This window comes from Psammomys obesus, unplaced genomic scaffold, assembly GCF_907164565.1.
Source record: "Psammomys obesus unplaced genomic scaffold, mPsaObe1.curated_primary_1811, whole genome shotgun sequence".
Classification (NCBI taxonomy): domain Eukaryota; kingdom Metazoa; phylum Chordata; class Mammalia; order Rodentia; family Muridae; genus Psammomys; species Psammomys obesus.
The window spans coordinates 2003981-2029755 of NW_026592636.1; the positions used below are offsets into that span (position 1 = coordinate 2003981).

Sequence of the window (25775 nt, forward strand, 5' to 3'; positions counted from 1 at the left end):
AAAATCTGAACCTGAACCAGGCACAGTGGTGTGTGCCTCAGTCCCTGTGATGGGGCAGCTGAGACAGGAAGATGACTTTTGCCTGAGCACAGTGAGAGAGCCCACCTCAAAACCAAATCCTTATTTATTACCCTTCTGAGAAAAGAAGTAACAGCCAAAAGCTAGATCTTTTCCAAATCACATAATGCTTTAAACCTCAAACAGGAGCAACTAGAACCAGACGTGCAGGCAGGTGATGGCTCAGTGGGTAAAGAAACCCGCCAACAAAGCCTGACAACCCAAGTTCGACTCCCAGGACTCATAAGCTAGTAAAATACAGTCTGCTGTCTTATTTTCTTCAAGCCCTTCTCTGTCTGGGGTGCAGCACTTCAAAACTACCTCCAAACAGACACACAACACAGCCTTTTACCCCTGGTCCCAAAGAACTACCCACTTAACAGAGTAAAGTGCTGCTATGCTCTAAACTCACAAAATGAAGCCAATTAAGATCTGTCACCTAGGGGCTGGAGAAGTGGCTCAGTGGTTAGGAACATTGCCTATTCCTCTTCAGGATCCAGGTTCAATTCCCAGCCCCCACATGGCAGCGGCATACACATGGTGCGCCTATGTGTGTGCAGGCAAAATACCCATACACATAAAATAAAGATCCATCAGCTTGTGTGTAATTTGCCCCATAATACTCACAAAAGCCTGAGGTCAGAAGAACCAGTGGACAGAGTCTCCTGGACATGACAGAACTGCTGAACTCAAGAACTCATAACAGCTGTGGTTGCCTTTACAAGATTAAGCCAGTCAACATTCAGGAATGAAGTGGGGACGGGCTTCTGATGAGCTGATAGCTGCTGGAGGGAGAGACTGTCTGGATGGTATGGTTCCTCATAGGTCAAACAAGCATGCACCCACCCACCTACCCATCCACCCATATAGCCACATTACCTCCCCAGTGCTGGGATTCCCAGTACACACCACTATTTGGCTTGTGTGGGTACTGAGGGACTCAGGACCTTAAGCATGCCTGGCTATCACTACTGGTAGAACCATCTCCCAGCCTCCCACATGGACCTTATTCAAGTCAATAGTGAATAAAAGAATAAGAACCTCAAATTTTCAAAGTAGAAGTAATGTTGACTTGCAAGTATGGATCTGTCTGTCTTTGGGGCCAAGCAGCTTGTATCCTCCCAGGCTCAGCCCCAGACAAAAGAGATTCTAGGAGGGAACCAGAGTCCAGGGATGAAGAACAGAAGAGGCAGTGCACAGAGGTCCCTGAGCCTCTGAAGGAGGCAACTCTGAAAACACTTGGCCCTTAGCCTAGTGACACTGAAGTCAGCTACTATACCAATTGTGCTGTGAAGGTGTTAACCCAGGCTTTTGATTCCAGCCTTGTGAAGACTAAGGCAGAAAAATTCTAGACCAGCCTGGGCTTTATATCCAGGTCCTGTTTGAAACAAACAAACAAACAACACAGGCAGGTGTGGTAGTACACATCTTTAATTACCACATTGGAGAAGCAGAAGCAAGTGGATTTCTGTGAGTTTGAGACCAGCCTGATCTACATAGCAAGCTCCAGGACAGCCAAAGTTGTGTAGAAAGATCCTGTCTCAAAAATAAGATAACAATAAACCTCACCCATAACAAATTGCTGGGCTTGTTGTGACTTGTTCTTGTAGCAGCAAAAGAAGTCAGAGCCCCTCCATCACTATGCCAGCCAATAGGAAGTGAAGTTTATGGGACTCCAAAAGACCAGGCCATCCATGTCTCCCATTCTAAGGTGGCACTCAGGTACAAGGGAGGCTGGAAAGGGAGGGTGTTTCAGCTCCTATACCAGAAAACCAATCCTGAGTGGAAATAGTGGCTTTTGAAGCCTGTTGTCATTGTCTAGGACTATAAACCAAGCACTCAGAAGCTGAGGCAGGAGAGTTGCCTAGAATCCAAGGACAGCCTCGTCTACAGAGGAAGACCCTGTCCCAGAACAAACATAGAACTCTGGCATGGTAGCTAATCTTGTAACTAAACTGAAGGCTAGCCTGGGCTAAGTAAGTTCTGGGCCAGTCAAATTTACATAGAAAAAACAACAAAAAAGCAAACAAAAACAAAACAAAACAGAAAAAACAGGCGAAGGGTGCTAGAGAAATGGTTCAGTGGTTAAGACCACTTGCTGCTCTTCCAAAGAATCTGGACCCAAGTTCAGTTCTAACACACACATACACACACACACACACACACACACACACACACACACACACACACACACTCTTCCCTTTCCCTTCCCATTTTCCTCTCTCAGATTAAAAATATTTAGAATAAAACTAGATCAAAACAACTTTCCAAGTGTGTGTTGTGGAGGATGGGTCAGATCTTCATGCCTATGCTATGTGAATACTCTACTTTTTTTTTTTTTTTTTTTTTTAAATCATCCCAGCCCAGGACAGGCAGACTCAAAAATCCAAACACAAACTAGACATGGTGGTGTACATTTTCAATCCTAGCACTTTGGAGGCAGAAGCAAGCTGATCTGAGTTCAAGACCAGCCTGGTCTACACAGTGAGTTCTAGGACAGCCAGAGGTATGCAGAGAGACCCTGTCTCAAAACAAAAAAAAAAAAAAAAAAAAAAGAAAATATTGAAACCCACAATTACCTTGAGAGTAGTGTATGCTGGAAAACAGACTAAGAAAGCTGTGGATAGTTTTATCCCAGAACTGCCTGTTTTCCGGGGGTGGGGGAGGCAGTGTTTATTTGTGTACCTGTGTGTGTGTATGTGTGTATATGTATGTGTTTGGTTGCTGGTGCCTTGGAGGCCAGAAAAGGGTGTCAAATCCCTTAAAGCTAGTTACTGATGTCGTAAGCTTTCTGACATGGGTACTAAGAACCAGCTCTCCAGCCCCTGGACAGGGTATCCTCGATACTTGTGTGGTCTTTTGCTGGTCTGTTCTCTGTGGCATACACCACGTTACTGGCCTCTGATATTCCAGGGATCCTCCTGTGTCCCAACAAGCTGCAGCAGGATTACAGAGACACACTACCACATCTGGCTAGGTCATTACTTTTGCCCATTGACCATCTCCTCAGTTCTACATAATTTTTTTAGATAGTTTCTATTGTGCAGCCAAGGCTGGCATTGAGGCTGTAGTTCTGCTCTGCTTCCCCAGTCCTGGAATTCAGGTATGCTTCACTATGGGTGGCTCAAGAGGTAGTTCAGGAATGGGAGGAGTCATGAGGATGGCCCCATCAGAATTTGAGTAGGGATGCTTGCAGTCCCATCCATGGCATGGGTGACACAGAGCACAGCAGCACGTAGCAGTGTTCTTGTAAAAACCGTAATTCATTCAACCAATAATTCTCAACTGACTACTATCACCAAGGAACCAAGGAACCTTTTAAATGTGTGAATGCTTTGCCTGCATGTATTTTTGTATACCACTTTATGTGCCAGAGAGGCATCAGAAACCCTGGAACTAGACTTGAATAGTTGTGAGCTGCCATGCGGGTGCTGGATATTTAACCCAGGTCCTCTGGAAGAGCAGTACACTGAAGCAACTTGCACGCATGTATGCATGCATATACACAATCACACACACACACACACACACACACACAGTTTACATGTTCATCTTTTTACGTGAGGTCTGGGAACCAAAATTCAGTTTCTTTTGCTTTTAAGACAAACTCTTTACCCACTAAGCCATGTCCCTGGCCTCTACAGTCACCTCCAGCAAATAAGGTTTTGCAGGCCTGTGGCACAGGTCAGCAGGCAAATTGTAAACCGAAGGCAGTGCCCACAAGAATAGCTGTGCTGGGGAGGAGCAGGAGGACCCTAATCCACACCCAAGGAGACATGTCTCAGGAAAGCTGTCAGTCTTCAAGAGACACAACTTTCAGAAGAAAGACTCAGATGGGGGTGGCCCTAGCACTGATGGGGAATAGTTCTGAGGCTGTCTAGTGTGGCCACTGTGAACTAGCTCCCTCACTAGTGTTCCCCTATCCCCTCTCCTGCCTCACTGTCTGAAGGTCCCACCTCTGTCCTGGGGTTCACCAGGACATTCCAACCCTGTGCCATCTCCCACTCTCCACCTTCAGCAGGGCATAAGGCAGCCGACGCTTGCTCACCGAATTCTTAACTGGCAGTGGAAAATGCTGGGGACTTTATTGAAAAAAAAAAAAAAAAGCAATAAATAACACTGTGATAAAAACAGTTCAGAAGTTGACTGCACAGACTTTGTTATATAACCAGGAAGGTCACAAACAATTAACAGAAAAACAAAACAAATAACTGTCCAGATGAATTAAAAGCAGAAAGCAAATATAAAAGCCTCTCCCATATCAGCTACACAATAAATATGCACATGACTGCCTGAGCCCTGTGGCTTCTTAACTCACCACAGTCAGTCAGTATGCTGTCAAAACAGCTATGAGTGTACAGCTAGGTCCTTTCTTAACACATTTACAAATAAATGTAAAAAGACAGTTTACACAAATAAGGCCTTTATTGGAGTTGCAGGCTGCCCACTCCGCTGAGGTCTCTTGCTTTCACCTGTTCTGCCCCAGCCAGGAAATGAGCACTTGCCCCATGATTGGTCCTTGAAGAGTGGAGAGGTGGCTGCAAGGCTCCATCAGCTGTTCAGTCTGCAGGTGACGGGCCACCCTGCCCCTGGAGAGTGCTGTGCTGCTCCCAGCTCAACGCCCTGCTCAGCCTCTGAAGACAGTCCACCCATGTCCAGAGCAGGGCCAGGGATGTGGCCAGGGGTAAAGGCTATTCACATAGTCCTGACCACCAGTCCCAAGCCTAATGGAAGCTGAGATTTTGTCTAGAAAAAGTACAGTTAAGGTCAGTCATTAAAATAGAACAGAAAACGTCTGGAAATAAAGTCTGCTTCTTTCAGAATGATTGTTGGAGAGCTGGGTAGAGAACGCACATGGCTTGTATCATGATGACTTTATAAACGTAGCAAAATCCTTTCCTCTGTCGGGTTCATTATTAAAAAATTAAACAGGAATAATTACAGTAAATGCATAATTTACAAAAGCCCTATATTTGCTCAGATTTACACACAAGCATTACGTACATTCAGTTGACTAAAATTAGGTATAAGAACATGAATTGACTCAAAAGGATATTTATAGCCTGGATATACATGAAAGAGTAAGTATATAAATGAGGAAGTGTAAGTTTACATAAATATAAGAAACAGTCAATTCTAAAATATTTTCTCTATGGTATTTGTGATTTTTTTTCACTAGTTTAAAAACTCTGTAATAAAATATCTTGGGTCCAAATAGCGAGTGTTGCCAGAGTTCTGCACCATCTCTGCCATGGCAGCATCATCTGTAGAAGTAGTGCGGGTAAACTGGAAGGAAACACAGACACATCCTCTTAGCACAGCTGCCCACACAGGGCCACCCCACAGCCACCTGTCACCTATACCCAGTCCCCAAGCATATGTCTACAAATGTTAATTAAGTAAAAACATAATAAAAAAATAAAGTCCCAGGTTCCTGTGCGATAACACTCCTAGGAAAAAGAGAGGTTCAGGAGCTAAGTGAGATGAGAGAGGCCTGGACGTAGGGAGAGCCCACCAACAGCTGTATGGCTAAACGACAGCTCTCTAGGCTGTGGCCATGGTATCACACCATCAGCCTGATGACTAAACAGCACAGTAGGTGCCAAGCATGGAGCACTGCACTTGAGCAGCTGAGTCACGCCAGTGTGGAGGAGTGTGGAGGACTGTTCTCACCCCTGCCCCTCTCCATGACATCAGCAGACACCTAGGGCAAGGCAATAGAGTCGTACTTTAGAAAGCCTGCAGAGCTTGAGAGATAGCTCAGCAGGTAAGAACACTGGCTGCTCCTGCAGAGGACCTGAGTTCTAATCCCAGCACCCACATCAGGCTGCTCAAAATCAGGTATAAGCAGGGTGGTGGTATATGCCTGTAATCCCAACACTCAGGGAGGCAGAGGCAGTCAGATCTCTGTGAGTTCAAGGCCAACCTGGTCTACAAAGTAAGTCTAAGACAGCCAAGGCTACACAGAGAAACCCTGTCTCCAGAAACCAAAAATCGAAACAAAACAAAACAAACAGAAACAAACAACTGCATATAACTCTAGTTCTAGGAGATCTGATTCCGTCTTTTAGACTCTGCTGGCATCTGCACACACACACATATACATAGCTACTCATACACTCACATCACACACACACACACACACACACACACACACACACACACACAGAAACAAGGTCTTCAACTTCTTTAGTCACTGTCACCACACTACTTGTGTGGCGCCAAGTGTCAAGAGCTGTATTTTTTTTCAGTTCCCAAATAACTGAGATTGGCTCTCACACACAGTCCAAAGCTGACAAAGCCAGGTGGACATAAAGTGCCCCACCTGCTCTGTACTGGGGATGTCTGGGAGCAGCAGCTTTCTACTCACCAGCAGGAGGCTTTAGCAGGAGTAAGTCCTGACTGTGGCAGAGTCCAGCCTCTGTGCTCCGGACACACTACCTGTCTCCACATCCACAGGAGGAAGCGTGCAAACACAGCGTGCAGTTAGTGTTAAACATCACACAAGGAGACAAAAAAGACATTCCACACCTGACAGAACTTCCCAAGTGATGGGAGGACAGTCTGCTGTGGGGAAGGAGCCAAGCAAGAACACCATGGTCCCAGAGGCCGAGAGGCTTCCCTGTGAGAGCTAACTGGCAGTTAACTCAGAAACAGCAATGGGCAAGCATCACAAACACAACTTCAGGTGTCCATGTATATAAGTGACAACTTGACAACTATGAAAGGGACTGCCCTGCTTCTCCTACAACTGCACCATAGGCCTTATGCAAGAATATTAACACCTCCAAGAACCCAGAGGTGGGAGGGTCTGAGGCTACATGCCTTAGGCACAGGGCTCCATGAAATTGGGCAGAGGTGAAGGGCAGGATGGCCAGGATGGCCACTTCAGTGGTTTCTCCTAGGAAGCCAATGCCCAAGAGTCAGTTTCCACAGGAGGAAGCTGCTGACTGCTGGTTGTCCTCTAGTAAACAGCCAGCATGGCTTAAGAGATAGGGTGGGCCTGTGGACAGGAAAGATGCTAAAGTCCCATAGCCACACTCCTGGAGCCGCTGAACAGCTGGCTTAGGTAAAAAGGAATGCCTGCCATGTGCACTGCATCTCAGCTTTCCTCCCTCAAATGAAGTCCTCAGCACAGCTGGTGGCCAGCAGATGCCTTCTCACATATGAGAGTCGAGAAAGCCTCCACATTCTAGACGCCTCCGCCTCTTTCCAGGCTGCTTTCTCTCTAAGCTCACATTCTAGAGCACTAGTGCCTGACTGAAGTGTGGTTTCTAACAAGGAAAGCCTGTATGCGTCCATTCAGCCTGAGCCAGGCTGGCACACCAGGCTCACACTGGCTCTTAAGAGGTTGCTATAAGTAGACAGACTGGACCTGTGAATACAATACTGAACCACGGTCAAAATAGCCAGAGCTTTCTACCTGATATGCTTTCCAGGAGTCCAGCCTAGAGACGCTTTGCCCATGTGTCTGTCTCCGTTTGTGCAGTGACAGCAAGAATCCCAGAAGAGCATGGCTAACCTATCACTCACATCAGCAAGGAGGAAGAGCCTGCCTGCCAGGAATACATGGCACAGCCAGAGGGGTTGCTTAAGAACACGCCCACTCAAGGTCATGTGCTTTATAGCAGCAAGGTCCTAACAAATTTCATCTGACTTCTGTCACCTGTTAGAAGCTTGAGGTCCACTGTGTCAGCTGTGCCCTGCCATCTTTGGCTGGGGCCCACCTGGTTCTAGCCTAGCTTCCCTGTCCTATAACAGAGGCATATGTAACTAACAAATAGCAGAAAGAGATGGAAACTACGTCATTTACAATTTGCTTGGGCCAGGTATTGTAGCTTATGCCTGTAATTCCAGCATTCATAAAGCTGAGGCAGGAGGCTTACTATGAATTTGAAGACAGGCTGCTATAGTAACACCCTGTCTCAGGCGCAGGCTCTGTGATCAGGGCTTTGGCACTGCAACAAAGAGCAAGCTCACCTGTGCTGCTCACCTGTGCTGCCCACCTGTCATGGACAACCTCACAGCAAGGGCTCTATCCAGTCCCAAGAACAAACAGTACTAAGCCTTATAGAAAACAGGTTAAGACTCAATCATGGAGATTTCCTTAGTTTCTGTTACTTTGGTTAATCTTACGAAACAATGTTAGGGTTAGCTGAACAACAAATACACCTGAGCATGCAGCTGCACTCCAATGCCCCAGGAGCAGCCAGTACCCAAACTAACCACACGTGGTGCTTGCAGGACCCACCACATACCGTCCATCTGAACCTTCTTTGGCTGCATCGAAGGAGATGACATAGAGGAGGTGACCCGGAAGTTGGCAGGCAATGTCTCTGCAGAGCCAGAGGCTAGGCCACGGATGTCCTTTGGTCTGAACTTCTTCCTCCATGAGGGTGCTCTCCTGAAGCTTTTGTCATCGTCCTGGCAAAAAAGGAGATAAAGTGCCAACTAGCAGTAAAAGCAGCACCTGGCCAGGCCTGTGTTCTTCAGATGCTGTTGGACGATAGGGCTTTGGCTTGTGTGTAGCTAACCTTTGCCATGACAGCACAACTGCCTGCCTACTCCATGTCTACAGCAGAAAGGGCTGTGGAGACACTCCTCTGGCCACAGCTAGAGAACTGAGCCAGTCCTGGGCTGTGGCCCTTCTCACATCTCACTTGTCATACAGAAACCACCTCACAGACTGAGACACAGCCAGTAAGACCTTTATTTTCAGAGGGAGCTTCCGTTCTCCTTGCCAAACTAGAGTATTTTGTAAGGCCCAATGATAACAATCCTTACATGTGATATCATACATATTTCTCCCCTTTCAAGAGGGGAGAAATAATAGTTTTGAACAAACATACTTCTCAGACACATCTTTCCCCAAGGCATAGAGGCTCTCGGCTAGGGCAGAATGACCAGTTCTTTCCAGAGTACAAGATATAGATGCTGTTTCTGGGCTTCATCCACTTTTATGACTTGACAAACCATTTGTGGGACATCAAAAACCAACAGGGCTGGTTAGTGGTGGTGCATGCCTTTAATCCCAGCACTCAGGAGCAGAAGCAGGCCAGTCTCTGAGTTTAAGTTCAGCCTGGTCTACAGAGTGAGTTCCAGGATAGCCAAGGCTACAACAGAAAAACACTGTCTTGAACTCCCACACACCCCCAAAAAAGAACAAACCAACCAACCAAACAACAAAACATTAAGCTAGGAATGCTGGGGTACTTGTGACCCCAGCACTTGGAACGCTAAGGCAGGATGCTGGAAGTCAAGTTCAAGGCCAGCTTGGGCTACATAGTAAGATATTTTAACAAAACAGCAACAGCAACAACAACAACAAACCCTAAGTAGAAAAAAAAGTTTTACTAAATCATTCTTGCTGGACAGTGGTGGCACACACCTGAAATCCCAGCACTTGGAAGGCATAGGCAGGTGGATCTCTGAGTTCCAGGGGCAGACTGGTCCACAGAACAAGTTCCAGTATAGCCACACAGAGAAACCTTATCTCGAAAAATGTAAACAAAAAACCCATTCTTTGCTGGGCTGGGCACACCCAGTGGTAGAATGTGTCAATGAACTTAGCTCTCTCAACACTAGCATCTGTGTGCATATATAGCTGAATGTATGTCTACACTCCTTAAGTAGCATTTTCATATGGTTCTAAATACGATGAAAAGGGGCCCAACTCAACACACATGAAAACATCCCTGTGGGCTGAGCTGGGGTTTGATGGTCGATTTCTAGCCATAACATCAGAAAACAAGCAAACCAACCAAAGAACAAGACCATCAGACTGAGCACTCACCTCATCAAACCTCCGATCAGTCCCCGTGGCCAAAAGGTTGTTGAACTCTCTTTCCAAGACAGCTCGAGCCTGAAACAGTAAAAAAAAAAAAAAAGGCACCAAAGCTTTCATCAGTTATTAAGAGGGACATTGGCATATCCCACTGCCAGGGACATCCTGACCCATGTTGGCATCCAAAAATCACATCTATCTTTGGGTGGACTTGAGGGGAGAGGGGCCACAGGAAGTGCTATGCAGATGGCTGGGAGTATGAGCTAAAGTTTGAATTTCTGCATGGGAATGGAAATTCCAGAGTTTCAAATATGCCCACGAAGCAAAGAGAAGTAAATAAAGCAACTACCACAGAAGCAAAATTAATAAAAAGTTCCATGTGGTACACTTAAAAGAGAAAGCAGATGAGAGTGTAAAGCCAAGCCTCTGTTGATCTGGACATTCCCTCACTGTGAAGCTATAAAAAGTCTTCACTATCCAATGTTAAGCTTTCCCTGAACTCTGTTACCAGGACTTCTGGAATACCGGCAGGGCATAGGCCCACAAGCTCTGGGGTCACCTGTGTATTCTGTGTTGGAATCTGTAACAATAGTGCCAGTGCGCTGAAATCGAAAGTCTCGTCCAAGGCCAGAAGTGCACCGTGAACACCACTCTCTATTAGATTGTTGGCATATTCTTTAAGGCCGATCGACAGGATCCAGCGAATCACCCGGTCATTGCTCCAAACAAGCACATCTGCAAGAGAATAAAGCAAGTGTGTGGTAGCCTCAGAAATGCTCTGCTCACAACACCCTGCAGCAGCAAAGGAGAAAGGTTCCTGGTGTAAATCCTGACCTTGTGCTCCTGGACATGTAAACACTTTCTTTAAGTGTTTCTCTGCCATTCGATAATCCTCTATTGAAATAATCTGGTGGTATCTCCATGCCTGATCTCAAGCTGTACTACAGAGAAATAGTAATAAAAATTGCATGGTACTGACAAAGAAACAGGATGGTAGATCATCACACATGGACAGTTGTGCTCCTGAAACAGACTCAAGCCCCCAGATGCCAGTTTCACAGATGCCATAGTCCTCACCTAGGAATCCTGCCCATGCCACTCTAAGAACCCACCGGAACTGCTCCCAGGGGTCCAAAGGGGAAGATAGACAGAACTTACTACACTTCTAGGCACAGAATAGGAATAACAGCCTACAAACCCAGGGACCAAAGCAGATTCTTCCTGTCAAGAGACAGAGCCACCTCCATAGAGCAGACACTTGCTCAGCCTGCGTGATCCAGGAAGACAGTTTTCTGGGATGCTGTGCACCCCCACCTCCCCCTCCACAAGGAAAGTGCAATGACCTAGGAAACCAGGGCAAAGCTGAGGAGGTTCTCACCAGCTGTCCGGCCCATGGCCCTTAATTCTCTAAAGTGTGTCCTCCATAGTCAATGTAGCTTGCATTCAAACTTTTGCTGAGGTTAAACTTATTTTTTTTTTAAATTTACTTCATGATGTCTTAGTTAGGGATACTATTGCTGTGATGACCATGACCAAAAGCAACTTGGGGAGGAAAGAGTTTATTTCATTCACAGTTCCATTTAACAGTTCATTATCAAAAGCAGTGAGAGCAGGAATTCATGCAGGGTAGGAACCTGGAAGCAGGAGCTGATGCAAAGGCCATACAGAAGTGCTGTGTCCTGGCTTGCTCCATGGTTTGCTGAGCCTGCTTTCTTACAGAATCCAGTACTACCAAAATGGGCTGGACCCTCCCACACCAATCCTAATTAAGAAAATGCCCTACAGTTTTTCCTACAGCCAAGTCTTACGGAACATTTTCTTTCTCATGACTCTAGATTATGTCAAGTTGACATAAAACTAGCCAGCACATAATACAAATATCTTCAATGTTTTTCTCGTTTTATTTTCTTAAGACAGGGTCTTACTTTGGAGCCTCAGTTGGCCTGGAACTACATGGTCCTTCTGTCTTAGCTTCCTGAGTGCTGGAAGTCACAGACATATGTCACCATGCCCAGTACCCACAGAGAAACTGAAAAACATTCTTCAGAACAGAGAGAGGGTCTGGAGGCCGCACCTTGTGACAGGTACAGTACTCCATTAGCACTAATGGAGACCTAAGAATAGTCAGTCTAAAAATATGCTCAATCACTTCCAAACAGTTCCTATCATATGTAGAAAGACAGAGGGCCACCGAAAACAATGCAGTAGATTCGATATTCTACCCCCAGGTGTTGTTCTGGAAAAGAGGCCATTCCCAGGATTCACAGCAACTCTACTGAACAAACTATGCCATCTCCAGCGGTTTGTTTCTGTTTCTTTTTTTTCTAACATACCAGAGTTCAAGCATAGGTCCTCTAACATGTGAGACACTAGGAAACAGCTCTACATTCAGCTATCCCACTCCACAGTCCACACATGCTCACATGCACCAGGCCCTCTCACACACATCTACCTCTAGTATTTTTTGTGTTTGTTTGGTTGGTTTTTGTTTGTTTGTTTTTGTTTTGAGACAGGGTTTCTCTGTATAGCCTTGGACATTCTGGAACTCACTCTGTAGTTCTGGCCTCAAACTCACAAAGATCCGTCTGCTTCTGCCTCCCGAGTACTGACTTTATGGACGTGCAACCCCACTATCTGTCTATTTTTTTTCCCTGTGTTTTGTTTTTCTTATTAAAAACAGCATTTCTGGGGTGAGCAGAAATGAGCGTAAGCGACAGAGACTAGGACAACATCTAGTGCCCTCTCAGCTCAATACCTCTGCTAAAAATCTTCAACCACTTCTGACTTCTAAAACTTTTTCTTTGAGCAAGTAGCTGTCTCCATCACTGGGGCTGCAGCAGGGAAGAAGGCCCTGGCAGAGCAGCAACCCGACAGCCTGTTCTCTCCGGACTGCTTTATTTGCACCTTTCCCTCACCTATGCTGCTGTCCTCCAAGGACTGACTGAGGGAAGCCTTGGGGACTCCTGTGTTTCCTGTAGGGTCAAGATCCTTGAATACCCCACAGCCCTGCGTTTCATATTTATCTCAGTGAGTATGCAGCAGAGTCAACTCTGTTCTGGATTTCTAAGTATCAACACAGGACACATAACCAAAGGATAACACTAATATCGCAGGAAAAGCACCAGGACCACAGACCATGTACGAAGCAAGCTCTCAGTCATTCCTTTTCATTCTCCTTATGTCAGGCCAGTGCCTCCAACCTAAAGGCATCCAGTATTCCTCCTGGTACTTTTGGAAGATGCTTCACCCCACTGAGACTGGAGAGCTGGCAGCAGATGCCAGATGACTGCCTAGGCAGGGAACGTACCTCTTTCACTTTGTATCCCAGCTGTAGCCCCCTCCCTCATCTTCTCCCAATCCTGCCCTCCCTCTTCTCCTCCCCTGCCCCTCCCCTAGTCCACTGATAGGGGAGGTCCTCCTCTCCTCCCTTTCCATCTGACCCTAGTCTATCAGGTCTCATCAGGACTGGCTGCATTGTCTTCCTCTGTGGCCTGGTAAGGCTGCTTCCCCCTCAGGAGGAGGTGATCAAAGAGCCAGACACTAAGTTCATGTCACAGACAGTCCTTGTTCCCCTTACTAAGGAGCCCACTTGGAGACTGAGCTGCCATGGGCTACATCTGAGCATGGGTTCTAGGTTATCTCCATGCATGGTCCTTGGTTGGAGTATCAGTCTCAGAAAAGACCCCTATGCCCAGTTTTTTTTGGTTCTGTTGCTCTCCTTGTGAAACTCCTGTCTGCTCCAGGTCTTTCATCTCCCCCTTCTTTCATAAGATTCCCTGCCCTCTGCCCAAAGTTTGGCTATGAGTCTTAGCATCTCCTTCGATTGGGTAGTCTTTCAGAGACCTTCTGTGGTGGCTCCTGTACTGTTCCCTGTTTTCTCCTTCTTCTGATGTCCATTATGTTTGCCTTTTTGAATGGGGATTGATCATCTTACCCAGGGTCCTCCTACTTGCTTAGTTAGCTTCTTTAGGTGTACAAATTTTAGTATGTTTACCTTATACTGTATGTCTAATATCCACTTATAAGTGAGTATATAGCATGTGTGTCTTTCTGTTTCTGGGATACCTCACCCAGGATGATCTTTTCTAGTTCCCACCATTTGCCTGCAAATTTCATGAGTTCCTTGTTTTTAATTGATGAGTAGTATTCCATTGTGTAAATGTACCACAATTTCTGTATTCATTCCTCAACTGAAGGGCATCAGGGTTGTTTCCAGATTCTGGCTATTAGGAATAAAGCTGCTACGAACACGGTTGAGCAAATGTCCTTGTTGCATACTTAAGCATATTTTGGATATATGCCTAGGAATGGTATAGCTGGATCTTGAGGTAGCGCTATTCCTAATTTTCTGAGAAAGCGCCAGATTGATTTCCAAGGTGGTTGTATAAATTTACATTCCCACCAGCAATGGAGGAAGGTTCCCCCTTCTCCACATCATCTCCAACATGTGCTGTCACTTGAGTTTTTGATCTTAGCCATTCTGGTGGGTGTAAGGTGAAATCTCATTTTGATTTACATTTCCCTGATGACTAAAGACGTTGAGCATTTCTTTAAGTGTTTCTCTGCCTTTCGATATTCCTCTATTGAAATAATCTGGTGGTATCTCCATGCCTGATCTCAAGCTGTACTACAGAGAAATAGTAATAAAAATTGCATGGTACTGACATAGAAACAGGATGGTAGATCATCCAGAAATAAACCCACACACCTATGGATACTTGATTTTTTTTTTTTTTTTTTTAATAAAAAAGCCAAAACCATACAGTGAAAAAAAAAAAAAAAAAAGATAGCATCTTCAACAAATAGTGCTGGTCTAACTGGATGTCTACATGTATAAAAATGCAAACAGAGCCATATTTATCATCCTGCACAAAACTAAAGTCCAAGTTGATCAAAGACACACTAAATCTGTTAGAAGAAAAAGTAAGGAAGAGCCTTGAACTCATTGACACAGGAGACAACTTCCTGAATAGAACAGCACAAACTCTAAGATCAACAATCAATAAATGGAACCTCATGAAACTGAAAATTTCTGTAAAGCAAAGGACACTGTCATCAGAACAAAACAACAGCCTACAGACTGGGAAAGGATCTTCACTAATCCTATATCTGACAGAGGGCTAATATCTAGAATATATAAAGAACTCAAAATATAAAACATCAACAAATCAAATAATCCAATTAAAAACTGGATTACAAGATAAACAGGGAGCTCACCTCTTATCTCATTCTGACTCTCTTCTCTTTTTCTTTCCAGTTCTTTTCGGTCATAATTCAACCTTCTCAGGCACATAATTCCACACTGGAAACTGTTTCTGTTTACAGAGACACAAAAAAGAGATTATGTGGAGCTAGCAACAGGGCAGGCCTCAGGGCAGAGAGAAGGCAAGTGCCCACTCACCTGTGGAAGCTGTCGACCATCTTCAGCTGCCCTCGCAGGTCTTTCTTGGTCAGGTGGTCCAGCATCCGGGCATCTACAAGGCACTCCATGAAGTAGCTGCGGTACTGCGGCAGGCCCAGGCTGGGCAGCCACTCGTTGCCGATCCACTCGTGGTTCATGTCCCCATATGCTAGTGTCTGCTTTTAGTAAGTGAGGGACATTAGTTATGAGCATTGAATCCACATTTTCTGAAGACCAAACTAACAACAACACTGGTCTTGGGTACTCCTCAGGAATCGATTTCCCATCCCCACCATTTAAAAATTAGTTAGACTTCATAGAAACGGGGTCATTAAAAGTCTGGGGCTCACTGCTGCCTTAACCTATCTAATGAGCCACAAGAAAACCACAGGTAACTGCAGAGCCCCTTCTGAAACAGCAGTTAACACAGCAATTAAGAATGACCACGACTCATGAACAAGTTTGAAGGATGGGTTCAACATGACTCAATAAAATTCTGGCAGAATTTGACTTTGGTTTTAACACTTTCTCCTAAATAAAGTGTTTATTTAAAAAAAAAAGCAAAAGTTGATTAGAAAAAAAAAAAAGAGACAAACCAATAGGTAACAGAATTCAATGAAGAAAAAGACAAATATATAAACAAGACGTAAACACTCCTTTCAATCAAAAACAGAAAGGGGGAGCTGCTAAAAAGCAGCTTTTCCTTGAAAAGACTCAGTATAGTGCAGACTGAAGTAACAGTTATCAATCAACTTGACCCATTTATGTTTTCCAGAATTCTCCACCTGACACCACAACCCTTCCCTTCTTTTTCTTGAGAGGGTACTACCATAGTGCCCAGACAAGACACAGAACTTCACACTCCACCCTACCAGGCCCTGTGGTCCTGGGAGGCCATCATCCTGAAGGATAGCACAGCACTGTCAACTTTCCGGACGAAACTGATCCTCCTGCTTAGTGTCCCAAGTAGTGGACGACATATACACAGCCCCATAACCTTCTTCAGAGTGTGCTTGGCTTCATGTGGTGCAGAGACTGAACCAGGCCTCAGGGACAGATCTACCACGGAATGACACCCCAGTTCTCAATATTCTTACAAGTTAAATCTCAGTATTTTCTGCCTCAGAAAAAAAACTGAAACAAAATTTGTAATTCTAGTACTTATGAGCAGACATGAGGACTGCTACAATAGCTGGTGGACAGCCTGAGCTACAGGGCAAGATCCAGTTGTTAAGGATAGGCAGAAGGGATGAGAAACAAACAAACAAAAACCCAGCAATGAGCCAAATATGGGATCACACATCTATAGTTCCACCTATTCAATGGGCCAAAATGGGATAGTTGTTTAAAGTTAGAGGCTAACCTGGGCAACACAGCAAGACTTTGTCTCAATGAAATAGACAACAGTGGCTAAAACATCCAAATATCCTCCAAATATTTGTAAATTAACATGCTTCCAAAACAACAATGCAAGAATCTGTAAGGCCAGCAAGTCAACCAACAATATACTAAAATAAGACCTTATATCAAAAGGCTTTGTGTCATGGGAACATAGTCTGGATCAACATTTGGGAAAAAGAACAGGGGCATTTTGCGTAACATAAAACTGGAAAAACATAATACTACAAAGGACACAGAAACACGTGAAAGTTTCACACACACACACCTCCCTTCACTGTGGAACATTCAGCATTCTAGGACTGGAGTGAATTGGCCTCCACACAGCACAGAGCACCTGAGAAGGGAAAGGACCGAATGTTTGTCCACAGAAAAGTACAGTTGTGTCCTCACTAACTACCAGCACTGGGCCATCAGAACAAGGCAAGAAGCAAGGAAGAAAGTCCTTTCATTCAGAGGACAGAACAAACAGGAAGCTGCACAACAGCCCCTGGAGCAAAGACACGGGTTGTAGTGTGCAACAAGAACGGGGATCCTTTCCAGCAGACTGAACCAACGGGAAACCCAGGTCAAAAAACATAATTTCTAATGACCTTTAACCTCAAGTAATACAAAGCTGACTAAACAGGTCTGCCCTGTGCAAATGAACACACTGCAGGTATGGAGAACAAGTGACTAGATGCTGGGAAATGAAGACAGCCCTCCCCTACTTGTTTACCTGGTCCAGCCAAGGTAGAAAGAATGAGTGAGACCCAACAAGGACATTGAAGATCTAGTAGAAGAGCCATTCTATTACTGTCCCTAAGCACTCTGGGTCGTCCTGAGATCCTACTGTCCATCAGCACAAGGCCCCTCAGCTATTTTTCTGGCCTGGCTCTGCCTTCTTTGAAGGGCCCTATAAAGAAAGGGCCAAATGAGGTGGCACTGTCCCATTTCTGAGTGTTACCCATGCATGCCAATCACTTGTCTGTAGTGGCACCTATAGTGAGGGCTCAGTCCAGAGAGCCTTCCTCTTCTCCCAGAATGCTGAGACAACCTAGGAAAGGGAGTACAACAGAGCCAGATGGCCTGGTGGAGTTGAGCTCAGTGAAACTCGGGCTGCAAAAAAGAAAGGGCCAAGGCCATACCACTTGCTGGTGGCTCTGCAGTGTCCACAGGCTGACTGTCTGTGGGAGGGCAGGCTGACACCTGTGCCCTGACAGCTCAGGTGGGAAGAGGGTTGTTAGGGAGTAACACAAGCCTCCTCTTTCACACTCCACTGCAAAGTGTGCTGCTCACACTTCACAGACTCACACAGGCAGCTGTTTCCACAAAGAACTAGGATCACTCTGCTTGGAGGTTTGAGGTGCACGGCAATAATCAGAAATCACCTGAATGACCACACTGACTGCCCATTCTGGAAGGAATTGCTAGCCAGACTGAATAGTGAGTGAGCTGATTGACGGGGAAAGGCAGAGCCACACTTTGATGCAGAGGAAGGTAGCTGCCTTGTGGCTACGAAAACTAAGAATATTACTTGTCTAAGTCCACAGTGCAGCCTCAACAATGAACACTGCTAAAATCCAGGGAAGGAACAACTGTCATTCACTGAGCTGCCCAAATGCAAAGATGGCAAAGCACTAAGTGTTTCTTGGGTGCTGAAGAACTGGGGCCTGAGAATGCAAACACAGTAAGAAGGCTCAGGTATTAAAGGCATTTGCCACTAAGCCTGAAAAAACAGTTCCTGGAACCCACATTGGGGCAAAAGAACTGTTGACTCCAAGTTGTTCACCGATCTCATGGTGGCATGTGCACACAGACATATAGACAAACACATATAAATAAAAGTAATAAAAACTTCAAGAAAATGCAAACATCCATTAGGCAGGAAGAAACCTCACCTTTAAGAATTCCTTGAGTGAGCTCTTTAAATCTGCACAGCATTAGGACAGCACTCAGTAAAACACCAACACAAAGACACAGGAAAAGGCATCATGCTTTTCAGATTTGCAAATCATTTCACAATTTTCTACCAGGAGACCTTGAAACTAAAGTCACTCCAGCAGGGAATTATGTGCACTCTTAAAAGGTGTAGACCCCTGTGTGAGGGACCCCACATTAATAGAAGCTGTGCTTATGAAGAGCCACCACCAGGGCTCCTGTGAGAATGTTCAAAGTTGTCCATGAGACGTTGCCAAGCCTGCTGTGGGCTTGTCTCAGTCTTTCAAATCATTAATCACAGAGCAGATTGGGACGCTAAGAACATCCAAGACAAGTCACACACTTTCCCACCCCAGACCCTTTCTGTGCCACACAGTGAAGGTAGGTAGAGAAAGACGCCAACCTGAGCCCAGCTTCCCTCCTCGTCTTCCTGATGTTACATGGTTAGGAATGCAAAAGAACAAACTGTTAGTGTTTGTAAATTTGGAAAGGCAAGCAGGCAAACAGGGACAGCTGGATACATGAGCATGCTGGGGTCACAGCAGCATGCAATCTGCAGCACCAGTGGCCTGGGGTTCTCATGCAGAAACACACCCTTTCCATGGCAGTATATCAGTAAGAGGGAGAAGCTGGGATCCACTATCACAGTAGGGTGCTAAACTGAGCTCCCTCCCCAGGGCGAATCAAGTCTATCTAAATGAGTATGTCTGCAACTTATAGAGCCTTGGGTGGGACAACTAAAACAAGCTCGAGTTTGTACCCTGAGTTGGTAACCTAAGTGGACATGTCTCTGAAACAACTGAACATTAACACTTTCATTCCCAACAGAAAGGCCAAAACCCAAGCTGGTCTGACACAGCATGTGCCCTATGAACGCAGGCTGCGGTGACTAACCGTTTGCGGTGTGGCTGTGAGGGTTTCCATCTCTTCATGTGTCAACCAGACATTTCCTGTGGTCTAAGGTACCCAGTGCACCAGCCATATCCCGGGGCCAGGGAAGCATGACAAAGAGGAGAGGGCACACACATAAACTTCAGGCACAGGAGCCTGAAGAAAAGGCCACTCTTCACAGAAAATGACAAAAAGCCACAGCAGCCCAGCCTTCCTGCTGGCAGCTACACCCTGCCAGCAACTGGTCAACAGAGAAGAGCTCACAGCTTCCAGAGCTGGGCTGCTGTGTCCACCCCTGAGGTATTTAAATAAAGAAAAGAAAGCCCGTTTTAGACTTCTAGAAATGTTGGTCCTCTCAGAACTCCACACTCACTATCTTCCAGCAGTCTCACTGGACTGGAGGTAGAGCTCAGTGGCAGAACTGCCTACCTGGTACAAGGCCCTGAGTTTGATCCCCAGCACTTCCAGAAAGAACCCCTGCCACAAACAGCCACATTTCAACAGCAGGAGGAGGGTCCTTTTCCAGTTGGCAGGTTCACGAGGTGAGCAGCCCAGACAGGCCAAAATTAACCACAATGTGTCCCTGCTGCATCTCTGCTAGTGCCAAATAGGGGACCAAAATCCACACGCTTGTTGCTGTAAGCTCAAGGGAGGAATCTATGCCTATGCCAGATAGTGTGGAGGGAACGCTTCCAAGCTGAGATGGTGGGAGCTACCCAAAAGAGTAGAGTTGAGGAAAACTTTCTGAGGGGCAACAATGAATATCCCTTTCTTACATGAAACTACCAAGGAACAGAGAGGACCGTGGTGACAAATGCCATTCTCTGGATGAGAGCTCTGAGTCATAGTTGAAGACAGAAGTCCAGGGTTCATCCCACAGAGAACAGAAAAACCTGAACACTTTAAGTTTGAGCCCTGGGTCAGGCCTTAGGCTGTTGTAGAAAAGTGTGTCTCAAAGGTACTCCAGGAGTTTCTCAAGAGACACTCAAGCTAAGTCAGGAGTATGGCCATCTCTAGCTTTCCCCTTTGGTTTTTACAGAGGAAAACAAAACAAACAAAAAAAAAAAAAAAAAACCACTGTCCATTGAGAAGTAAGAGTGAATCCTCTAGTGATCAGGGTGGTGGCAGCTTTCCTTACCCGCTCTGATCAAGGTGCTCTGCAGATCGAGTACTCCACAGAAAATGCAAACTACGCACTCCTCTCATGCTGCCACCAAGCCCATGCCAGGGCAGAGTTCACAGACTGAGGAGGAAAGGGGCTGGACACCATGAATTTTAATCCAGCAGCAGAAGTCTATCTCCTCTTCCCTTGTTTTACTTCCCAGCACACTGTGCCACCACATATGGCAGAGAGAGAGCACCCTACCTAGAGGCAGTGCTGCAGACAAAGAGGCCACAATCCTACCTCTGTGAAAGAGCAGCCATAGGCCCAGGCCAGCAGCCACTCCTAGTGAGTCAGAGACCCTGGATCCCTACAGTTGCACTGTGAAGAAGTCACAGGCACTGGACTGTGTGACCTGCTCAGCAAGTCACCCATTCGTGTGTGAATGCAAATACCAGCTCTGTACGGTCAGGGGTCATGAGACATGAAAGGCAAAAGGCAGAAGCGTGAGTATAGAGTGTACATTCCTGCCCAGAAACCCTCAGGACAATCAGTACAATAAAGGCATGTGAGGTTCATGAGAGTCAATTTCCACCTTTAAACCCTTTTCTTCTTGAGGTTTTTCTAGACAAGTTTTCATTTTTAACCTGAGTGAGGTCTCAATATGTTGTTCCTGTTGGACTCAAAATTCTGATCCTCAGACTCCCATGAAGCTGAGATCACAGTGGGCCTCACGCTCAACTTCAGGAAAGCTTTCATGAAAACCTTTGTTCAATGCCGGGGGATGAACCCAGGACCTTCACATGCCAGGCAAGTGCCCGACACAGAGCTATACCTTAGCCTAAAATGCTTGCTATTCTTGGATCATCCAATTCAGATAAGCATGCAATAGTTCTAAGGCATCTGCAGCAAGTTTTAAATGAGACCTGCTGGGGGCTTCAAAGACCCAAGAGAGCACACTGAGTAGTTTATAGCCTTCTAGGAGGCAGTCCTCCCTCCCAAGAGCAGAAGAGCATGGGACTGGGGACTTACCGTCCTGGATGTGGGTGGGGCAGAAGGGCTAGTCAGTGACATTATCTCCTGGATGGCCAGTCGAAGTTTCAGCCTGTGCAGAGGGTTGCTGATGCCAATCTCCCGCTGGATCTCCGTGTCTGACAGGGCTGACATAATGGCACCACTCTTGACATTTGCTCGGCAAGCAGCCACATACCAGGCAGGCATCCCAACCCAGAGCTAGACACAGGAACAAAAAGGCCAGAACATCAAGCAAGTGTGAGAGACCTTGGTGAGTTCCTCTAATGCAGCATGTGAAGAGGACTCACCTCCAGCCACACCACCACCGTGGGCCCGTCCCACTGCGCGAAAGGCAAGCCTTGCCTGCGAGCCTCCTCCAGCAGCTCATGCCTATGAGGGAGAAACATTCAAAAGAACCACTGAAGTAGGCATCTTTGAGAGGTTTCCAAAGTAAAACAGGTGCTCACTTTCCTTCAGTTTCAAGCTGCTGGCATCACTCACAACACACTAGCTTATGTTTACTACAGATCACCTGCATGAGGAGCTGGCTGAGCCCTTAATCGCCTCTATCTACATCCTCTGAGAGAATGACCACCAGCTTGAATGACACCAGTAGTCCCAGTAGTCTTCATACATAAGTTCATATGGCATAAGGATGAAACCCAGGCACCACACCCTTTCACACTGTCCAAAGAGCACATCCAGGTTGGCAGATGGATACCTAGTACTGAGTGTCCTTAAACATACAACAAGCATGGTGCAAAAGAAATTGAAGGTAGTGGCACAAGCCTTTAATCTCAGGACTCAGGAGGAAAACGTGGGCAGAGCTCTATGAGTTTGAGGCCAGCCTGGTCTACAATAGTGAGTTCCAAAACAGTCTGAGCTACATAGTGAGATCCTCTCTTGAAAAAAAAAACCAAAACAACAAAAACGAAAAAGAATGGTTCAAAGCCCTGGGGAGACAGGGCAGTGGGTAAACTGCATCCCGGCACACACGAGGTATGGATTCTACGCCCCCCCCCCCCAGGTTCTTTCCTGTAAGTTACATTTTTTTCTTGTGTGCACATGTAGCAACCAGAAATTCAAGAACCTTTTATTTCTAAAGACAAATATTGTTGTGTAAGATCCAATTCTGCAAAACGAAAAACAAACCCTCAAATCCTGGCTCCATAATAACTGCCAACAATTACGCCTTTCCCTCCAGTCATAATGTCACAGATAACTTTGAACCTGCCTTCTTCAGTCACCCTAGGCTCCTACAGTCAATGGTTGCTTTCTGTCACTGCCTCCTGGTTAGGGGCAAGTCCCCAGGGCACTGGCATTATTTTGTGTCTCAGGTAGAATCAAAATAGCACTTCTGAACTGAGGGACAGAGCTACTCAAACTAGAAGAGACAGATAAGTGCGCTGGTGTGGGTCTGTTGGGTGGACACCAGCTCTGGCTACAGGGAACGAGCCAGTGTCTTCAGGACACCAAGTGTACATGTGTGAGTGAGTATGGTGTATGTATGTGTGTGCATGGTGAGGGTGAGTGTATGTGTGTGTATGTGTGTGTGTATACATAGAGCCAGTAAGTAAACTTCAGATGTCTTCCTCAGTAGCTCTCCACCTTACTTTTTGAGACAGGTTTCTTACTAAACCTGAAGCTGATTGGCTAGATGGACTGGTCACTGAGCTCCAGGGACCCATCTGACAAGTTGGAAAATTCTGAAGTTTTGGTTTGTTTATACACAGGGGGTTAGAAAGATGGCTCAGCAGTTAAGAAGACTAGCTGCTCTTCCAAAACACTTGGGTTCAATTCCCAGGACCCAGATGGTGGTCCACAACTGTCTGCAACTCCAGTTCCAGGGGATCTAACTCCCTCACACTAACATACACGCAGGCAAAACACCAATGCAAATAAATAAATAAAAATTAAAAACACAACAATATTATAATGTGCTTTTGTTTTAATCCCAAGTGTCGGGATATGGGGCTGCTTTGCAGCAGGTGACTATGATTTGCCTTGGGCTCTAGCAGAGCATGGTTTTGCAAGCGGCACATAGTTTCTGTGATTGTGTGACATTTGGAATTCTGGGAATTCTGGTATATAAAATGCTAAAGCCCTGATAGTTGGTATTGGTGATTGTTCAGAGGGGTTGGGTGCAGTTTGTTAGTAGTTGTACTCAAAGAAGAAACAAGAAGAAATTAGGCTCAGGGATCTCTTTCTCTCCCCTCTATCTTTCTCTCCTATCTAGTAGTAGGGGGTAAAACTGGGGTGAGGGATAAGGGTAGGCAAAAGAATCCGTAAGTAGCTAAGACTGGGTCCATCCACCTGTCTCTGAGTTCCCAGCACTAGGTTGAAGACCACCATACCCAGATTTCACATGAGTGCTAGAGATCAAGACTCAAGTCCTCATGCTTACATGGCAGGCACTTCATAGATTGAGCCATCTTCCCACCCTAAGGACATTTCTTCGAAAACACCTACATAGCTGTCTATACCTCAGGTCTGAGACCCAAGAGTGTCAGACTGCTGACCTGGGGCCACAGATGCTGCTTCCAGCCTCAAGTCCATAATCCTAGACATGGAACCAGGGCAGTGGAGATTCTGCTATGCCTTCTCTTCCTGGGCTATGTGACACATCAGTAGTGAAAATCTGTAATCCTCCTGTCTCTGAAAGGACTGCACTAGGATTGTGGGCATGAGCCATCACACTAAGCTCCCAACTGTAAAATGGCTGCTCTGACACAAACTCATGCAGCAGAAGCATTGCCTTTATAAGCAGAACTGGAGGACTAAGGGGTGTGGCTCCACAGCACACTGCTGGCCAAGCATTCACAGAACTCTGGCCTTCATGCCGGAGGTGGGAAATTGGGAGTTTTAGAAATGCAGTCAATTCTATGAGGAATGGCCCCTGTATAAAGAACAAGCCACAGTCAGATGGAGTTTTGCTCGCCTACTCCATGGTACAAGCAAGCATGGCAGCTCTCCACCACACCCAACTGTACTTTTATTTTCAATATGCCAGCGCTGTCCCATTTTGGCCCAAGGAGCCTTTCTTCCCTGATATCAGTCACAGCAAGTGTCTACATCAAGTGAGCTAGGAGTCCTAGGGACAACAATGACATCACTGTTGAAAGGTCAGAGGCTACCTTTTTGTCGGGACCCTATCAGATGCTCAGCATTGAGGGTAAGCCTGGTGTCTTTAGGAGCAGCCCATAGCATGGGTCTCCACGAAGTCCAGTTTCCCTCCTGTGAGCACACCACAACCCCTGGCAGTGGCCTGAAGCTTGTGGCTATGGGCACCATTGTTGCTGGGGAAGGGAGGAAGGGTACTGTCCTAAACTTCCTCAGCAGTTCCCCTAAGCATGAAGGCAGTTACCAAGAAACTTTGCCAGGCTCTTGCCAGACCTCGCCTGCCTGGTCCACTCAGCAGGCAGAAGATATCCTCAAGTCAGGGGCTGGCCACAGGAAGCATTCCTGAGAGATGAGTTTGAGTCATCACACACATACACTCATAACACACATTACACATGCTTAGTCAAATCACAAGTCTACCTTTCCACACCCAACGCTCACATTCAGGGTCACAGATAAACTGAAACACTAGGGAAATTTAGACCGTTTTCTCTCACATGGAATACAAAAATTCTGCAGAGAAAAGAATCTGGTGGTACAGTTGTCAGACCAGGCCTTCTGGTTTCATTATAGTGTGTGATGTGAAATGGAACACATCAGTGGAATCTGGGGATATTAGAATTGTCCTAGTGCAGTTTCAGGAGGCAAGAGGCTATGTTTTTTGTTTTTTAAATAATTTATTTATTTTTATTTTATGTGCATTGTATGTCTGCATGTATGTCTGTGTGAGAGTGCCACATCTTAGGGTTACAGAGTTGTGAGCTGCCATGTGGGTGCTAGGAATTGAACTGAGGTCCTCTGGAAGAGCAGTGCTTTTAACCGCTGAGCCATCTCTACAGGCCCCAAGAGGCTACGCTTTAATACCAACTTTCATATAGCCAAAAGGCAACTCCCATGGTATCTCAAAACATTTTCACTCAGTTCAAAGACAGCAATATTCCAAATTGGAGGTTAAGAGGTTTCTATGAATTTGGATGTTAAGAGGTTTCTATGAATTTCTACCTGCACAGTCCTGAAGGTCTGGGAGTCCCCAGCACTGCTAGTAGGGCCTGGTTCTCACCTGGGGCACTGACCAGTTATTAGGTGAC

General features: G+C 45.9%; 1 protein-coding gene across 10 annotated transcripts in view; it reads right to left on the minus strand.

Annotated features, from left to right (window-relative positions):
• Nucleotides 1-4117: 4117 nt before the first annotated feature.
• Nucleotides 4118-25775, minus strand: part of Ppfia1 (PTPRF interacting protein alpha 1) — a 77637-nt gene continuing 55979 nt past the window's right edge. For 2 of the 10 annotated variants that reach the window (XM_055614670.1, XM_055614668.1), the window contains 11 exons: nucleotides 21876-21957; nucleotides 21586-21786; nucleotides 19455-19517; nucleotides 18964-18990; nucleotides 15243-15421; nucleotides 15059-15156; nucleotides 10401-10576; nucleotides 9851-9919; nucleotides 8316-8481; nucleotides 6428-6498; nucleotides 4118-5343 (listed from right to left, as the gene is read on the minus strand). In XM_055614670.1, coding sequence (XP_055470645.1) covers nucleotides 6440-6498; nucleotides 8316-8481; nucleotides 9851-9919; nucleotides 10401-10576; nucleotides 15059-15156; nucleotides 15243-15421; nucleotides 18964-18990; nucleotides 19455-19517; nucleotides 21586-21786; nucleotides 21876-21957 — 1120 coding nt within the window. In that variant the 3' untranslated portion in view covers nucleotides 4118-5343; nucleotides 6428-6439. The remainder of the gene's footprint in view (nucleotides 5344-6427; nucleotides 6499-8315; nucleotides 8482-9850; nucleotides 9920-10400; nucleotides 10577-15058; nucleotides 15157-15242; nucleotides 15422-18963; nucleotides 18991-19454; nucleotides 19518-21585; nucleotides 21787-21875; nucleotides 21958-25775) is intronic. The other 8 variants (XM_055614676.1, XM_055614675.1, XM_055614669.1 and 5 more) reach the window with 7 other exon arrangements.